This window comes from Lathamus discolor, chromosome 4 (genome assembly GCF_037157495.1).
Source record: "Lathamus discolor isolate bLatDis1 chromosome 4, bLatDis1.hap1, whole genome shotgun sequence".
In the NCBI taxonomy this organism is placed as follows: Eukaryota; Metazoa; Chordata; class Aves; order Psittaciformes; family Psittacidae; genus Lathamus; species Lathamus discolor.
Genome location: NC_088887.1, coordinates 9,730,122 through 9,749,362, shown reverse-complemented (window position 1 = coordinate 9,749,362; position 19,241 = coordinate 9,730,122). Strand labels below are relative to the sequence as shown.

The following is a 19,241-nucleotide window of genomic DNA, read 5'->3' as shown; positions in this document are numbered from 1 at the left end:
TTTTCAAACAATAGGAACCCTTTTTCCCCTTAATCTTATTGTCAAAAATAGGATAGAGGTGGCTAAAATTTTCCATACAAAGTCTGTTTGAGCTAGAATCCAGGAATGCTTCGGCCCATCCTTTTAAAACCCAGCGAGAGAGTTAAGTGTCTCTAAGCAAAGACAGTACAACAGCAGTACTCATCACAGTTACTCAGGGGGCAACAATTATCAGGAGCAGTGTTAACCCCATTTACCAAGAGTGAAACCAAGACAAGAAAAGGTGAAAAGTATCACTGAAAATACCAGTTATTAACACAAGCAGCACAACCAGCCTCCCTACGTCCTAAAGATACTGTTATCATCTCCAGGCTGCAGATTCACCATGCTGTTGGTGCAGAAATAGAGGTGATTCCCATCAGAGTTACCATAGGTCCTGCTGGCTGAGCAGCCCTAGCTCTACACAGCATGAATGAGAAGTTGCTGCAAGGGGCAGATCAAGCACAGAGTGGCTTAAAGCCTGAGTGAGGCATCTCTGCCAAGCAGGCAGCACATGAAGCCAGCATGGGTATATGCCTACATCCCTGAGCTGCTTCTGGTCAGGAAGTCTTCAGTGCACAGCACGGAGATGCTTGAGTGACCCTGTGTGGTGCCAGCCAGGTTTGATACAGCCGCTCGTGAATCAGAGTGAATACACCGTGCCAAATCCTCTCCTGCAAAGCCAATTAGGTGTCTCTCCGCTGTGATTCCTTATATGTAGTATGTGGGAGGGCTTATCCTCAGTCCTAAGCAAACAGCTCAGGTCTGGCACCGCACGCAGGCTGTAAAGCTCTCTCCTGACCTAGGCTCTAGGGAACACAGTACAAACACGAGCATGCTGCCAGCAAGACTTACTATTAGTTGAAGAACCCCCACAATGCCAAACACACACTGTTTCCAAGCTTCCAGATAAGCTTTTGCTTATCTAGCCAGTATCTATAGCACCTGGGTGCTTCATGATCCAGACAATGCTACTCTGCATGACCTGGGTGTAACAAGAAGAGCACTCTCTGAAAAGACCACGGGCAGCAATTCCCTGTGCAGCATCCCTCAGGAAACCACCAGCTTTATCTGGCTGCCCCAAGGAAGGATTTCCTACAGCTCTGTCACCCTGCCAGCTGCCAGTTGAGCGTGTTCCACACCTTCTTCCACTGTGGGAACTTGCCAAACAGCCTCCTCCAACCGTTGTCAACCCCTCCTGCATGCAGGAGACCTCCAAGGAAGAGTCAGCTTCTATAGAAGCCAATGGTATGTATGGCACTCTGGTGTCTGGGCTTAAGGTTGCAACTGTTTGGGTTTCTGCAGGGGAGCATGAGCACACAAGCCCTGGGACCTTCAATAAACCACATGCTATACTTAACATGGAGAGCAGCCCATAAGATAAACAATCTCTTCACAGTGCCTCTGAAGTCTTACACATAGTGTATATGTATATCTACACCGATGGTAGTGTAGATGCAGCCACGGAGCCCCACACACCCTTGTATGTAATGACATGAGAAAAACATTGTAGTTCTGCCTGGCTGGGCCCCAAGTCAGGGCAGTTTTGCTGCAAACCTTTACCCTTGTTATACATCTTTGGTCATATTAACACAACATCAACATAAGGTTTCTCCTTGCCAACATCCTCAGAAACAAGCCCCTGCCTGTCATTCCCTTCTAGAGGGGGGAACAGCAAGACCCACGGTGCAAGTAACAGGGCAGGGGTGAGACACATTGCCTCATGCTCATTTCATGCTCCCCTACCGCATTCTTCAGGCAGCATCTCCTCCTGCCTCCTGCTCCCATGGCTGGTCAGAGAATAAAAGCCTGAGAAAAGCTGTAAAAGTTTAGTCCCAGGACAAGAAAAAACAGAGGAAAAAGCAATCTGGAAGGTGAATCCATGGATATTTTTCCCGTAGGGAAAAAAATTTCCCCTACCCAAGTCCTCATTACAGCAAAAGGAGTCCAAAAAGTCACACAAAGCACTGCTTTGCTGCTGCTTCATTGGTGTCAAGCACTGCAGGACAAAAAGGACGAGGGTGTTTGGGCACAGCCAGCCCAGTACCAGCAGTTACCCCTTTGATTTCTCTGCACACTGCATAAGAACACAAGTGAGGACATGATAAAAGCAGGCCCCACAACTTTCTACCTCTCTGTGCTTGCACAACAAGAGCCAAAATAGCTGTAAACTCCGGCAGTGACTTGAAGTACAGCTGCCCCATCTATTTACCAAACCATCTGCAGGAGGAGGCAAGGACATGGCGTTCTTACCCGTTTTCCTGGTGCTGCTTTACTCTGTATCTGCATAACCATGGACAGGGTTTGAAATAAAAGCCTGCTCATGCGTGCACACATACATATTCCCCTGCCCCACTGACAGGACAGCTTCAATCCCCGTCAGTCCCCAAACTTCCAGTGGGATAAAGCATGTGTGGGCAGGATGAGGGGAACAGTCATGAGCAGAAGCTGTGATCTGACTCTGTCAGCAGATGACTTCTATTTGCACTCGTTAGCACTGCCCTAGCATGAGCTAACACCACCCCCTCGGGTAATTTAAATTTATATACAAAAAATAGAGGAGAAAGGAAAAAAAAAAGCCCACATTTCTATATTTAGGAGGTTGGGATAATCAGGGTGGAAGAGCCCATCTGTTTGACGCTCACTCCAGCTGCTGTGGATGCAGAAATTTGTCTATTTTCTTTCCTTTTGCCTGTTTCGACTTGTCCTGGCTGACTGAGACAGGCACACAGAGAGAGCCTGATACACGGCCATGGTCATTTAGGTCTCCAGCTGTGCACTGTCCTATAGGAGTCACTGCAGAACCAGTTGGCACAAGCAGGGTCTTTCCCAAGGGAGTGTAAACCAGTTAATTATTATTGTAATTATTATATTGTTATTCCTACTATAACAAACCTGTGTTTGTAACACTGAAGAGAGTGACCCAAAGGCAGAAGACAGGAGAAGATACACCTTACTCCTCTGTAAAAGTCAGGTTCAGGAAGGTAGTCTCCCCTCTGCCACCTCCTCAATTTTGGGATATTTCCCCCTATATAAAGCTGAGTTTCTGTGGGAGGCTAGCTTCTCCCCAGTGGCACTAGCCACTGGATGGAGACATAGCCATGCTTCTCTTCAAACTAGCCTGTTCTGCCATTTTCACCCCAAGGCTCCATGAAAGTGAGCCCAAGCTAAATTCAGAAGTGGCCCTTTGATCTCCCACCTTCCTGAGCTGACCAGGCTCTGGTCCCAAAATAACAAAGACGCAATTGCCTCAAGGAGCCTCTTGATGCTGTTCCTGTCATAGATCCGAGTGCCCACAGCCCTTGCAAGATACAGCATCACTGTCCCCGCGAACCTAAAGCAGCACTTCGTATTTTGCTACCAAAGGCATCCTTGTAGTGTGTAAGGACACGCGGCACAACCATTAGGCCCATTTGCCGTTTATCTCATTTGGTATAGGTGATTGCTTTTTAATTTCACAGTATTCATCGCTGGGGTTATTAAAAGTGTTGGGGATGAGCATAAGCCTGGATAAATTTTATGCGATTAATGTTCTAAAAGCCTTATAAATAAGAGAGGAAATTATCAGTGCAAAATTCAGGAATTCCAGCTTTTCCAGTCCTGGAGCTAGAATCACAGAAGAGGACATGAGCAGCACTGGTGATAAACAGGAATACATCCATCCAGGGACTCCCAGTAGCACACACTGCTAGTCCAGCTCAGTACTCTGCTGCCTGATAAGTGTTCCCTCACCTTCCCAATCACACAGAGCAGCCCCATTGATTTCCATGCCCTTTAAGGTACTAAAGTAACTCACGCCTGTCCCTTAGACCCAGAGAAAGCACTCCTTTCTGTAAAGGTCTCTATGGTCAAGCATTATTTAGTATTAATGAATTAGCTTTTTTCTTAGAGAGATAAACCAATAAAAGGACATGGAAAATATTCTGAAATCTGAGAAATCAGGAAAGATGAAACTAGAAATAAAATAGTAAAATGAATGGCCAGGAGTTTTTTCCATTAATGATGTTTCCCTCAGTATTTAAGGAGAAAAAACCACACGTGGGAAACTTCAGATGAAGTGTCTTGTATTTGATGGAATCAGAAATATTGCAAGTGAGTGCAATATATACAACACTGCCTCCTCCACCCCATCTGAAAGATGTACTACCCCATAATTGCAGGTAAGGAAACAAAAGTCTTTCATATGTTCACTTTCGTGGAAGATAGATTTGTTTTGTTCTATATTTTGGGCCCTAATTCAGCAAATCACTTCAGCATATGCTCAAGTTCATCATTTGCCACTCTACCACTTCTGCATCTACTCAAGAAGATGCCTGAAGTCAAGCATATGCACAGCTCGCTGCTGACTGTGGTCCTTACATCCTTCTGCTTGTTTGTGCAAGTATTCTTAGTGACGTGAATGTGCAAGGAAGTAACACATCTCAAGCAATTTTAGCACATGCTGGCAAAAGAGAAATTTTAACTTGCCTCTCCATATAAATAATCTGAAGGACTAAAAATTAATAGCTGAATCTTGGTACCTTTCAGAAACAGCGTATTTCTAGCTATTACTTTAAGCTGTCAGGAGAGTGAAATACAATGGTGCGAACTTCTGCTCTGTATCAGTACCGAACAACAAAACCTGCAGCTGAAATACTGCTTCCGCACCAAAGGAAACAAAGAGCAACCCTGTTCCTAGGCATGCAGTATGTCACATATTATTTGTAGAAGTATTCAGTAAGTAATTTCAAATAAGGAAAAGGCAAAGAAGCCACAGGATGTTCACAAACTATTTGCAAATAGAAATGGAAGAGGAATTCATTAAATAAATTATTTGCTATAAATTATTCACCTCCCTTTAATCTTACTACCACTTAGACTATAAAATTCATGCCATAAAAGATACAGGATACATAACAAGGCATCATTAACTTATGCATTTCCCAGTGCTGCTTTATTTTGACTGTCCAGTTCTATTACTGCATTAAGACAGCCATTTGTCTTTAATGGACTTGGAGTGTAATACATTTTTGTTCTAAGCGCTGAGCTAAGGAGACCTGGTCTGACTTTAGACTGTGATTTGATTTTGAGCTCCAAGGCTGAATAACTCTTAAAATCTGAGACAAGAATCCAAGCTGTTCCCTGAGCAAAAACAAACAAAATGGAAATTAGCCAAAACAGTTGGGTAATTTCATAAGATCTCCACAATTTGGATCCATTTCACATAAATTCATATTGATAAGCAGGCATTTTCGTGTGTCCATCAAGCCATATAGTCAACACTTCCACAAAGGTGAAAGATGTAGGAGGCATGCATCTGACAGACAAGGAATAAGGGGGAGCTAGGCTTGAATCACAGGCAGGGCATGGCAGTGGGTCTCTGGGACCCACTAGCTCTGCACTGGATGATGAGGGTCAGCAGCATCCCCACCTGAGCTGCTTTTCCCCTCTTGCAGCTACAATATAAGCTGCTTACTGTCCCCTGGCTATATGGCCCAAGGAAGAAATCCCAGAAAGAAACTTAAAATAGAGTATATAATTCCTTTTAACCATGAAAACAAAATCCCAGAAAGGGTTCTCACTCATTGCCAAGGATGAAGGCAGCTTTTTTCATTCTGTTGACTTCTAAGTGACAGCTGTACTCCAACACTCATTTAGTCTCTCAGTCATTTGATATCTTTTTACACCATACTTGTTTTCTTTTAGTTAGAACTATGAAAATTACAACTGAATTTCTCTGTGGAAAACTGATGCAAACTGGTTATTTGGCTATGGAGGAAAAGAGAGGAAAAACAGGTTCTTGCAGTTGTCGAAGTAAGCTCTCAATTGTCTCCAGAGCGAATGCCGTCTCTGCTGGTGCAAAGGTTGTGATTAAAGGCTACACCTCATCATCCATACACATCTTTACTCTTTGTAAGTGAAAGGAAAAGTTGGTTTTGCAGAGCTTCATCATCCTGACTGACTCATAGCAGGCTTAGTCCTTGGCGCAGTGGACATGAGGTACGTTTATCAAGCCACAGCACAGTCTTTACATAAAGTGTTATTACACACTAGTATTTCCACCGCACTTATCAGTGCTTTAAAAGACCCTCACATAGGGCCACAGGAGGCAAGCTGGCATCACAGACCTCTTGAAGACTCTGGTCCTAGCTCCTGACCCACAGACCTTAAAAGCCAAATAAGCTTTATTGCAACATTTGCTATATCAAACACTGGGAGAATACCTATGGCACTGCTGACAGGACTGCTTCCTCCCCTTGCTTATTTTCAACATAAATCCACCTCATCTAGGCTGTTTAAAGGAACCCAAGGGAATTGAGTGCTCAATTCCCATAAGTACCTTATCAAGCTCCAGTCGTAACGGACAATGCTATTTTTTTCCTTTTGCAGAATGAAGAGACAGCATCATTAGAGAATGGATGAGGAGGAAGGGCTGCATTCGAACAGATGGAGACTAACATTCCTTTGGGCAATGAAGCAGTGCCCATGCAGACCATGCATGGCATGGCTTGGCTCACACAGAAACACAAACTGAAAGCAGACCAGTCATACAGCAGACTGTCCTGCACTTCTGTCCTGGGTTCAGCAGTAGCAGGCATTTTTTCTCCTCCTTAGTAGCTTGTGCAACGCTGTGTTTTGACTTTCGGCCTGGGAACAGTGCTGATAACACCGATGTTTTTAGTTACTGCTCAAATGTTTGGTCTGACCAAGGACTTTCTGAGCCTCATGCTTTGCCGGGGAGGAGGGGAAGCCGGGAGGAAGCAGAGACAGGACACCTGACCCAAACTGACCAAAGAGGTATTCCATACCACAGCACATCATGCCCAGGATGTAGAACTGGGTGCAGTTACACGGAAGGGCTAGATCAGTGCCGGGGCTGGGTTGGGTATCGGTTGGCGGGTAGTGAGCAGTTGTATTCTCTTCCCTTGTCATTTCCCTCATCATTATTATTATTGGTGGTAGCAGCAGTGATTTGTGTTATACCTTAGTTACTGGGCTGCTCTTATCTCAACCCGTGGGAGTTACATTCTTTCGATTCTCCTCCCCATCCCTCCAGGAGCTGCGGGGAGGAAAGGGGAGGGGGAGGGAGTGAGAGAGGACTGCGTGGCTGATTTACAACTGAGCTTAAACCACAACAGCCTCTCAAGCCGAGCCTAAGCACTAAGTTATCCCCAGCTGATCTCGCAGCAGAACCCAGTGGGGCAAGGCTTCCTCCAAAACATCCTCAAGCCACAGATGGTCAAAGATTGACTTTTTCAAGTTGAAACAGGGGATGTTCACGTTAGATATAAGAAAAAAGTTCTTTACTGTAAGAATGGTGAGACACTGGAACAGGTTGCCAAAGGAAGTTGTGAATGCTCCATCCCTGGCAGTGTTCAAGGCCAGGTTGGACAGGACTTGGAGCAACCTGCCCTAGTGTGAGGTGTCCCTGCCCATGGCAGGGAGTTGGAACTGGATGATCTTAAGGTCCTTCCCATCATAAACCATTCCATGATACTATGATTGCCATCAGCTCTGCAGACTGCACCCAGTAGCAGCAACAGAGCAGGCAGCAAGCCGGAGGCAAGGAAGATCCTGCACACAGTTCCCTCCCCAGGGCTACCATCTGGGGATCCCATACACAACTTTCATTGCGAAGGTGGCCAAGGCAAGGATGAGAGAAAAACCACATTGAATTTAATCCCCGCAGATTTTCTTTAAAGACTCAAAGTCAGCATCCATCCAGGAACCACTGCCATGAAGACTCTGGAAGGAAAGGTATTCGAGCAGGCTAAACTGCCTCGGCTCCCATGGAGAAGGCACAGGCTGGTAGTCAGGAAATGCAGGCTCCAACCCGACACTGACCATAAGAATCATGCATCTCTGGGCCTCAGTTTTCCCCATCAGCTGCATGATGCTGTAGATAACAGCTTTTACCTAAGTCAGTGGAGAGGAAGATTATACAAAGCATTAGAAACTCAGGTGGGTGGTGCAAATAGAAACAAAAGGTTTCTGAGAAATATGTGGGCACTTTTCTTCATGTCCCTCATCTTCTATGAAGCAGTTACCCAAAGCAAAAGTAATATACCCTTCCTACAAAGCCAGCACACAGACATATATATTTAGATCACTGTGCAAACAATTACTGACTGTCTCTGAGGCAGGAGAATTGTATTCTGTGCTACAAGAGGGAGAGAAAAAGACATCCGAAGTCACCCTGGAGCAAGGAAAGGATCCAGGTCTCTGGGACAGATTCAGCTCTGGCATAAGCATTGATGCTAGCCACACTCAGGAAAGTCAGGAGTAAATGGCAAAGCTGTCACAAGCCTGACCTGGAGGCCGGTAACGTGCCAGATCTATACAGGACAAGCACTTATCTTCCTGCATGTCAAACAAGTAATGCCAAACTCCTAAACAAATGGTAGGACACTGCAGCAGAAGCAACCCGCAGGAAGGACAAGCCAAAACACCTCTTCAGTCATTTTATTCTGCAGCTTTTTTGGCTTTCTCAGCTATCCCTCTGCTGCTTAGCTGAGGCTGTCACTAGCTCCTTTTCCTCACCCATCTGTCACTAGGGGCACTCACTTGTCCCCTACAATCCCTTTTATGTGTTTTCTACCCCTTCTATTCGCTCAGAGCATGGAAATGGCAGCCCAGAGACAGTGGCAGCAGGTGGGAATGGAGCCTACATCCTCTAACCCTTAGTGCTCACAGCCAAAACAAAGGAAGAAGTAAAAAGATAGCTCCCTCCACATCCTCCCTGTTTTTCCCTTCCACACGTAGCATCACTGTGCTGAACTGCAGCTTCAGAAAGAGGTAAGAAAGAGGCCCAAAAGGTGGCTAGGAAACCCACCACCATCCATTGGCTTCCCTCCACACGAGGCGAGCGGGCTCCTTCTGCTGCAGTGACTTGGCAAGCACACCTCGCTCTGACTCAGCACCTCGCCGGCACCTCCTGTCAATTATTCCCACAAACTGCTGACGCCGGAAGGGCTATTTGCAATTAGGATGCAACACAAGCCGGTGGCTGCAGGATGCTGCAGCTCCCCCTCATCCCTTCACCTGAAGCGATCCCTTCCACTTCAGACCTCGCTCCGGGCTGGAGCAACCAGGGAGGTTGAAGGAGGTAAGGGGTAGTGAAAAAGGGCTGGAGGATGGGGATCAGGGTGGGTTGGGGGAAGCCTGTCTGTGTTACAGCTACTCTGTGGATAAATAGAAAACTGCCGTCAATGTGGCAGCCAAAATGCAGTCTTACAGAAACAAAAAAGCAGCCACTGGGAATAGGGACAAGAGCAGCAAGAACAGATGAGACTATGCAAAAAAAAAAAAAACAACTACATGGAGCATTCCCCAAAGAACAAGCAAAACGCAGCCTTGCTGCAATGCCATGCAGCTAAGAAACACAAGCCTGTGCTCTGTGTCCGAGGCATTTTCAGTGCAGAGGCGCTGATTGCGGATGAGTCCCATAATAGGGGCCCAGGGCACACCAGCTGTTTCAGGGGCAAAAGGAAAGGCTGCCCTTGACAAACCAAGGACATGGCCATGCTGCAGGCAGACTGAGGCTATTCTGTTCCTCTGCCAAGTAGCCAAGGTCCTGTCAACCTCTCTGACCCACTAGCTCCAAATACACAGCAGGCTTGCAGCTTAGCATCTCCACAACTAAAACAGACGTTCCAACATCAAACCCCATCAGACAGCAAAGTTCAAACATGCTCAGCTATGGAAGTAGCCCCAGAGTCCACACAAGCCCAGCAGAACCCTACAGAACCACTCTGGCACCTTCTCTCACAGGGTTTCACTGAAACAACAGGGTCTGCCACCTACCCCTCTCTCTTTCCCCAAGGGTCACAGGGAGATTCAGCCCCCCCCATCTCAGGCAGCAGAGCAAGCAATGCACAGGGATGCAGAGCATTCCCTGCAGGAGCACGCAGGGACCTTTTAACTGAGAAGCATGGCTATTTTTTGAGATATCACTTCAAAACCAAACATCTCAGAGTGTAGCTGATGCTGATGTGTAGCTGATGAGAGCACAGGTTAGAGCCAGAGGTGTGAAGCTGGAGCAAAAGGCTCTAAGGAACGCTTCAGGTTTGAAGCTGAAGCCTGCAGCAAGCTATTCCCCACAGGATGCAGTAGCTGCTTTATACAGTGCAGGAAAGGGGTGAAATAGCTCTGCTAATGGTTAAAGCATCCAACAGGTCTTGTCATCCATGGGCCCACAGCTGCAGAATTCACCACAGACCAAATCCAATGCAGACAAAGAGGCAGAGACATAAAAACTGCAGGATGAGCAATGCACAGATCCCATGTAGAGAGTCACAGCTGAAGAGAGAGAAAGGTCAACTAAAACCCAAATCTCACTACAGCAACCTGGATTTACCAACAGCCTCCTGATCAGGAAGGGGAACATCTACTATGCAGCATGCAATGAGGGCAAAGGAACAACGAAGTCAAAACAAACAGCAAAAACCAGTGACTTCAGCAACACGGGCAGGAATTAGCTAAGTGTCACAGCAGGTTACAGTTCTGCAGCGTCTTAAAGCGCGTAGGTAAAGCTTGGAACAGCGAGTCCCAGGGCACTCAGAAGCTAAAACTCTGCAATTGATGCAAGGAGCAATCTGAGTTACAAAGTAATGGTGACCGCCCATAATCAAATCTAACATCACTGTGAGAAAAATGGTACCTGAAACTTGCATCACTCCTCTTAAATGTTATAATAGACAATTATAAGCAAAAATTGGCTGGAACAACTTAACCCCAAAAGCAAGGGGATTACAGTTGTTATACTCTATACGGTGGTGGTGTTGAAGCCGTCTTGGCATTGTCACTGAAAAGGTACTTGGTGGCCCTGAACAAAAAAACTGCGGAGAAGCAAGAAAGCACATTGTATGGTCAAACAAAAGGAGCAAGAAGTCATTCAATGTGAGCATTTGTTTCATAAGATGGTAGCTAAGAGGGCTGAGAACAAAACTGAAGGCCAAATTGCAGAAGTCAAAAAAACAAACAATCATTTCAATGTATTCAAAGGACACGTCCGGAAGTGCTGAACAGTAAGGGAATGGCATTTCTTAAGTGGCTGTGCTGCCAGCAAAGACGTGCAAGCTTTTGCTAAATCAGAGGGCTCTTCAACTTAGTAATGCTTTCCCTGAGAGAGTGCACAAGCTAACCTCGGAGTTGCAGTAGGGATTGGTTAAGTCAAACTCTTTAAGCCCCTAAAAGTACCCAGCAGGAGACAAACCAGCTTGGTCTCTGCTCAGAGGAACTTGTGGCCTTTCAATCCACACAGATTTTGGGAAGGGCAGGATTAAGTGATTCATTTTCAGCCACTTCCAAGTGTACCTGCTAAATCATTCTGAGTAGGATGCCAGTTCAGTGCCAGTCTCATCCCTTGATTGCCTGGAGTGACGTTCCCCTTTTCCCTATTCCTCTCCCCCAAATGCAGTATATGCCACTTGGATTCAGGCTGAGTCGGGAGCTGCTGCCCCACAGCTCAGAGGCACAGGAGGCCCTCTCCCCCTGCCCTCACTCTGGCCCCAATTACAAGGGATTATCTCCAGGTTTCATACCAGCTCTGGGGTGGTTTAATCTATTCCTTAATATCTGGAAGAGAGACATGGGGCTGGAAAAGTGATTTGGGCTGGCTGAGACAAAAGAAGATTGAGGGAGACTTCCCAGGGATCTGACAAAACTCGGCAAGCGGGCAGCATAATGCCAGATGAAATTCAGCATTGCCAAACGGGCAGCAATAAGAACTTGAGAGAATAATCTGAACTACTCATATACCATGGGGCTTCTAATTCAGATGTAATCACTTGAGGAAAAGATCTTGGTATCACTGTGAACGGCTCAATGAAAACATCTGTTCAATGTGCAACAGTGGTCAAGAAAGCAAGCAAGCTGTTAGGATGTCTAAAGGCGGAGGCTGGAAAGGATGCTGGAAGTCGTCAAATGCCAGTGGGAACACTGACAGGTTAGGGATTGCTGCGGTTACTTCTGGGCAGCACACCTGAAGATAGGGAATGCACAGAAAGGTTTCATCCATCACCAGCCAACAGCACTTACTGGTCAAGCACAATTAAAACTGGGACAATTTAATCTGGAGAGGAGCTTGGTGGAAAGAAGTTATCAAATGTTTCTATGGGGTTTTGTTTGGTTGGTTTAGTTTGTGGGTTTTGGTGATTTTTTTCTGGGGGGTGGGTTGGATTTTGTGGAGGACTTTATTGTTGGTTTGGAGTTTAAGAGAAAGACAAAAGGTTGTTCGATATAGCTGAAAAGCACAAAATGTGAGCAGACATAAGGAAACTATTACGATTTCCCTTTCCTTGTCTGTTTTCACTTTTTCTGCTTACTCTAAACACAACCTATAATTAACAGTGAGGAATGTATTTGTAAAGTCAAGAGCTCAGCAGAGGTCTGAGGCCTGTGCATTTATAAAGATACTGGGAACATCCATCGATAAAGCAGGTAGAATGAAGGAAAAGAAAGAAGTCTAGAAACCACTACACCCTCATGCTTCCAGGCATTAGCCAACTTCTAATTAACAACGATTAGGAAGTAATCTCCCCACTGGACATGCAGAGACATTGTACCAACCCACTTGTTCCTGGCAGACACTGTTAATATGCCAGGCATGGGAAGAGCTGGGCCTGGGAGATCTCACCCACAGCCCATGCTGTTTGGGAGGCTGAGTTCTGGGTGCCCAGGGGGACTGCATACACGCGCCATTAACTAAAGAGGAGGGTCTAAAACCCCACAAGTTTTCCCAGAAAGGGAATTTTTGCATCAGTTGCTTCGCAAGCAGAGGGGGATTCCCTGAGAAAAGGAGAAGGGATGGACATTTTATTCACTCTGTGCTGGTGGCAGCAATACATGACTTGGTTCATTTTATGTCCATCCAGCATTGGCCATGCCACCCCAGGCCAGCGGTCTGACCTGGTCTAGCACTGCTCAGACAGGCCACTGCAGGAATGCACCACACATTGCAAACAGTGTGTCCTTTCCCCCACAGATGACATTCCTGTCTTCAGCATCAAGTAAAACCAAGCCCAGAGTTGACAAAATGGAGCTCCCATCAGCTTTCTCCAGCTGTTGGTCATGAAACCCAGCTTAGCTCATGTTCTCATAGCTGGGTTGACTTATGAGGAGAAAAAGAAACAGCACAAGTTTTTACCCTTAAGCAAGCAATCTGATTAATCTAATGCCAAAATTACACTGGAAATTAACCGTGCAGATGTACAAATACACCAGTACCGCTGTGCTGCCAGGAGGAGCTCTAAACATGTACCAGTAATAGGAGGCTAAGCTCAATCTACTAGTCCTGTTCCAATTTCTCCAACAACTGCCCCAGGAGGGGAAGCAAGGATTAACAAAGAGGTTGTATTTATTAAACGGAAACTCGTCTTAGTTTGCACACTGTATTCCGCTTCTTTTGGCGTAAACAGCATTCTACTGCACAAGGAATAAGGTAAAGGACACAGGAAATGCCACTCTGGTGTTCATATATATGTGTCAAGATAGCAAAAATAATGGACAGAGACTGTGCACAGGTATCCCAAGTTGCTGCAGGTTGTTTTTTATCACTGTCTTTGAATGCCCCATAGAAATGAGAAATAGCAATCACTAAGAATTTTACTGTAGATAGTTCCAATAACCCAAACATTATCAAACATGGGATGTTTTGTAAAATCCTAACTGTGTTTCAAAGGAAAAACAGGGGAAAATTGTCAGAAATACAGAAGCATCCAACTTAATCATCTTTGGGTTGAAAAGTTCTGGCTTCTCACATTGTCCTGGTTTCAGCTGGGACAGAGTTAATTTTCTTCCCAATAGCTGGTGCAGTGCTGTGTTTTGGCTTTAGCCTGGGAACAATGCTGATAACACACTGATGTTTTAGTTGTTGCTAAGTAGCACTTACCCTGATCAAGGACCTTCCAGCTCTCATGCTCTTGTGCACCTCCTCACTGGCAGAAGCTGTGAAGAAGCATGGCCAGGACAGCTGACCCAAACTAGCCAAAAGGATAGTCCACACCACAGAACATCATGCCCAGTATAGAAACTGGAGGGAGGTAGCTGGAAGGCTCCGTTGGCTGCTCAGGCACAGGCTGGATATTGGTCAGCAGGTGGTGAGCAACTGTATTGTACATCACTGTTGTTTGGGGTGGGGGGATGTGGTGTTTTAACCTTTTTTTGTTGTTATTTGCCTTTCAATTATTCTTGGTACTAAATTGTACTTTAATTGTTAAGCTTTTCTTATATCAACCCACGGCTTTCACCTTTTTTTTTCAAGTTCTCCTCCACATCCCACTGGTGATGGGAATGAGCAAGCTGTGTGGTACTTAGTTGTCGTCTGGGGTTAAACCACAACAGCCTGGAGTACCTTTTTGTCTAGGGTATTTTCTTGTAATGCAATAATACAGTTCCACAAGAAAACACAATACTGGTTGTCCTAAGATGGAATTTCTCTCAAAAAATTTCCTTTCAAAACCAAAGCATCGAACTTCTATTTCCATTCAGAATGAAGCCAAATCCCTCAACCCTGATGAAACAGAGCATTTGTCCTCATCCTAGCTCGAGCAATAAAAGAAAAGCAGGAGCCATAAGGGACAAAAGTGACCTCCAAAACCAAAGAGATGTAAACATGTGAGGGGAAAAAATAACCCAAAACCACAACAGTTCACTGTGCATACTTAATAACATTGTGCTTTCTCCCTGGTGCATAAAACATGAAGCGTTTCAGTGAGAGAAGAGGGTGGCATATGACTAGGAGCCCTGCAACTGTGACTACTCTAAAGGAGAGGCTGGGCAGATGTCCCTCCTGACAGCAGATCCTTTCACCTCTGCACACTTCAGTTTCCCATGCTAGAAATCAAACTGAGTGCTCCCACAAAGGAAAGTTTGGAGACTCTCAGTTAGTTAATGCGTGCAAATGACTGTGCGAACACAAGGTAGTATTAACCAGGGAACTGCCTTTGTTACACTACTGTCTGTTAAACAACCAGGAGCTAAATTTCTCTCTGAACATTTACAAAGGGGAAAGACAGCATTAAGGCTCCACAAGGAGAAAACTACAAAGAACATGTTTTCAGTGCATGCACTTCTCCTTGAAATAAACTGTGTTAAAAGCACTTTACTTAAAAAGCACAATGATAGTAGCATCCTGCTAAATATAGATGACTCACCACAATTTAGTAGTGAACATCCCTAAAGAGTACCATTACAGTATTCCTTAACCTGCTGCATAAATTCAAGCATTCTCCTGTGGTTAGAGTTTGGACCAAGACACTCAAGACTACTACCATCCGCTGACCTTCAGTAGGTCACAAAGCCTCTCTGAGCCTCACTTTCTCCATCTCTACTATTGGTATAATAATAAAAACACATCTCCCCACTGGAGGTAGGAAAATCATCTCCAAGTTTCTTAAAGAGTTGTTTACACCATATTTTGTATGTCCATATTACTACTGAGCAGCTAAACATAGCTGTTCTCAAGGCACTTTGAGATCCCTTGGAGAAGGGAATCTTACAAAAGAAAACTGGAGTTTAAGCAATACAGAAAAAACAGAGAAAGAATCAGTTCCCAAACTAAGGAAAGGATGGCCACTTCAGAGGTGCAAGAAGTAGTTAATGCATCTGTGCCTACTGCTGAGGACCAAGGTCAGGTCGTGAGCAAAACGATTTATCTACACATCACAAAACCACACGGCTTGACACAAATGGCAATCTGTTCCAAGGAAAGAAAACAAAATAAGGAAAGCATAAGTATGGAAGAGCGAGGGACTGCCAGAGTCCTCCTTTGCTAGGGCTGAGGACCTGGTGCAGGGCTGGGAAGGATATGTGAGCTAGCACAAGGGTGCTGCAAGGCCAAAACTGCTTAGTTTCAGCTGTGATAACCCCTGACTGGCAGGAGGGTGACTTCAGGTGAGGACTAGGAAAGTAGCATGTTATCTGCAGCCCTGCTGTTGCACTGATGCACTTACCACCAGGCACACACAGCTCCTGCCCTCACCTTGCTGCAGCAACTGTGGCACACCAACATCTCACCTGTTGTGATACTATATCACAGGATCCAAACACCATGCAGTTAAAGTCGGTTCTGCAGTTTAGCTGTACCCAATGTGTGATTTCTAACACATTTAACAATTTGCAGCATGCTATTTCTGGCCACAGAGCAGGATTGATTTGCAATTGCAGGTTTGGTTTCCAAGCTCTAGACAGAATTCCCTCCTATCTTTCCTTAAACTTCTCCAGGGAGCCTGAAAAAATGTTACTTCCTCTAAAGTTATTACTTTCATAATGCTTTAGAGGGAAAACACAGACGCTGCCCCTGCCCCAGAAGCACTCAGTGTGGGTATTATAGTCCTGGAGAAAGCAGACAGTTAAAGAGAATCACTGCTATTCTACAAATTGCAAAGCAAAGTAAGAAAATGAGACTATAATGTTTGATTGACATTCTACTGCAAAGCCTGACTGTATTTTGTCATAGGCAGGAAGTGTGAGAATGATGAAACGACCTCCAGGAACAATTTTTCCCCAGCACTTCTCATTTGTTTCACATCAAGTATTTCTTCTGATTATACACTCTAACAGTTTCTGATCCTTTAACTTTTCAACCTTTCACCTTTCACTTACATGTCACTTTCCATATGATCCCATCTTTTTCCTTCTCTATCCTCTGAACCAATCTAAAGCCTCATAAAAGGGAATAAAATCACTCGTCCTAACCAGACTTGGCAACCCAGAGCAGAAATACACTTACTGGTCTTCTGCAAGTGGTGTTTAGAAAAAACTGTCCCAATTTCATTTCAGCTTTCATGAGTTCCTTATACTTTATCCGGGTTTTCTTTCCTAATTCAAGAACCACCAATGAGACAGCCATGCCACATAACACAGGAGTAACTGTGTACTGCAGCTATTTTCATCTACCACCATCTTCTAAAGACTTGTCCTAAGGCAAAAAGGAAAATAAACCCCCAAACTTGAGACACAAGTGGTTCATTCAGGTAATTTTGAAGCCCTAAAGGGCAAGGAAAAGCATTACACTATTGCACTTAAACATTTCATGGAAAGTGTGTTTCTGAGCTAGTTCTCTCCATTGCCATTGTTCCCGCATGCCCTCGACCAAACCCAAGAAATTAAACATGGAATCAATCTTTTTGCCTAAAGAGATAATTAAATGCCCCTTTAGTTTTAATCTGAAAGCTGATTACTGTTGTATGTTTTTGCAGAGATATCACACCAACACTTCATCACTTACACTGCAGTAGGCACACTAACTTTCTAGACAGTTACACCTTTGCAATATCTGCAGACAAACTGTGGCATTGAGAAACTCAAAGTCATTGAACTCACTTTCCTTACCAGGAAAAGTACATAAAAAGTGAACAAATAAGACGAAGCATGGAACAGCTCAGATTATTTCTTTCCATTAAATGCTAAGAAACTATTTGTTTCCATAATTCATCTCTTTGAAATCAGCAGGTGCCGTTTCCACTTAATGGATGTGAATCAGACTCCCAAATGTGCTCTGAGGACAGAACTCAGAGTGCTTTTGGGGCTGAGACACATGTGAAAGTCCTTGTCCATAATATAACTTATTTCTCAATGGATCCCAGGCAGAGGAAAACTTACTGCTGCACCTTACAGGACACTGAGAGCCAGGCACATCTACCCAAGCAGCATCTCCATCCAAACGCAGACTGCGAGGAAGCTTCATCCAGGCTTTACTGAGACAACTCTGGTATTCTAGTGGGAGAGTCTGTCATTTCTTACCATCCTCCTGCTCAATGAGGGATCACTCGCAGCAGATATCCCCGTTTCCCAGCAGCAGGGCTGTGTACCTCGGCAAAACCACTTAGTGGACCTCTGCGTAAATGAGTAGACCTTAAGAAAACTGCCTTGTAGACCTCAGTAAAACATAGCTGAGCAGGCCTGCTCTGAAGTTTGACATGACTTGAATGAAGGCATTGCCACCTGATCAACAGATGAGTCCAAACACTCCTCACTTTGTAATTCCTGCTGTTGCCCCTATCACAGCACCTCCTGGTGCTCTCCAACCATGCACTATGTGATGTTAACAGCATCTGCCACACGCCATTTGTTTCTCTCTCCAAACAGAGGACCAGGGCACACACCTTATTTCGGAAGGGCTTTTGGAGGTGGGAAGGGATGGAGTGGTTTGGGTCTCTCCACATGCTATGGGGAAGGCACGTCAGCTAAATCCTAGGAGAAGGAGGCAGAGGAGGACACGGAGGGCTCCAGGAATCTCTGCACAAAGTTCCCTGGCTGCCTCAGGGCCTGAAGGATAGACCCAGACTTTTCCACCTAGGTGAGGTTATCATAGGGGCTAGGCCCAGGCAACGTGAAGCCCAGCTTAAAGCAACTTTCACAGCACCGCAAGAATAAATAGGATACTAGTATAAGAAGGATGGTGCAGTGGAAGAAGCAGCAAAAGGAGGCACCGAGCGGAGCAGCGCTCCTTCCCCAAGCCTGCCTGCAAAAGCACTCACCCACCGCCGCATTTCCGAGCATCACCGGTGGGACCGCAACCAAAACTTGGTTCGCTCCCAGCCGGCCCAGCGGACGGGGCATCGCCGTGGGGTCGGCGACGGGGATGGGGCGGGCGGTCGCCCGCCCCATCCCCGTCGCCGACCCCACGGCGATGCCCCGTCCGTGGGTACCGCACCGCATCTCCCCCCGGAGCAGCACTCACCTCGCAGGGCCAGGAGCGCGGCCAAGGCTACCGGCACCCACCTCCCTCCGCCGCCGGGGCGCCGCCGCGTCATGCCGGGCCGGGCGAGGGGCGCCGAGCGGGCGGCCGAGCCCTGCCTCTCCCCGCAGCCGCAGGTGCTGGTGCCGATGGTGCCACCGCCGCCGTCCCGGGACCGCCCGCTCCGCCGTGCCCCGAGCCCCGGTCGCCCGCCCGGGGAGGGCGGCAGGAGCGGCGGCCGGACCGAGAGCGCAGCCTGGCGGCCCCGAGCTGCCCCAGCAACCCGCCGGGCTGCGGCTGTCACCCCCGGTCCCGGTACACGGCGGCACATCCGCTACACTCCTGCTCTGTGGCGCGGGCCACCCACAGACTGGGATGTGTCCATCGCCGCCAACCCGGTACCGCTGCATCCGCAGGGATGCTACACGGGCCAGCTTCTGCTGAGCATCTTCTCCTCCAGGGCCTGCCTATAGCTGCATGGAAAGAGAGAGCGGCAGCACACAGCAAATTTGGGATGCATGGGACCAGGCATTGCTGCAGCACACACAGTGTAAACATTGCT

General features: G+C 46.3%; 1 protein-coding gene across 3 annotated transcripts in view; it reads right to left on the bottom strand.

Moving 5' to 3' along the window:
- Positions 1–19,241, bottom strand: part of IGSF11 (immunoglobulin superfamily member 11) — a 118,940-nt gene that overhangs the window by 85,815 nt on the left and 13,884 nt on the right. The window contains exon 1 of one of the 3 annotated variants that reach the window (XM_065676347.1): positions 18,683–19,010. The exons of 1 other annotated variant lie outside the window; for it this stretch is intronic. In XM_065676347.1, coding sequence (XP_065532419.1) covers positions 18,683–19,010 — 328 coding nt within the window. Of the gene's footprint in view, positions 1–18,682; positions 19,011–19,241 lie in introns of those variants that run through there. One more of the 3 variants, XM_065676348.1, reaches the window with a different exon arrangement.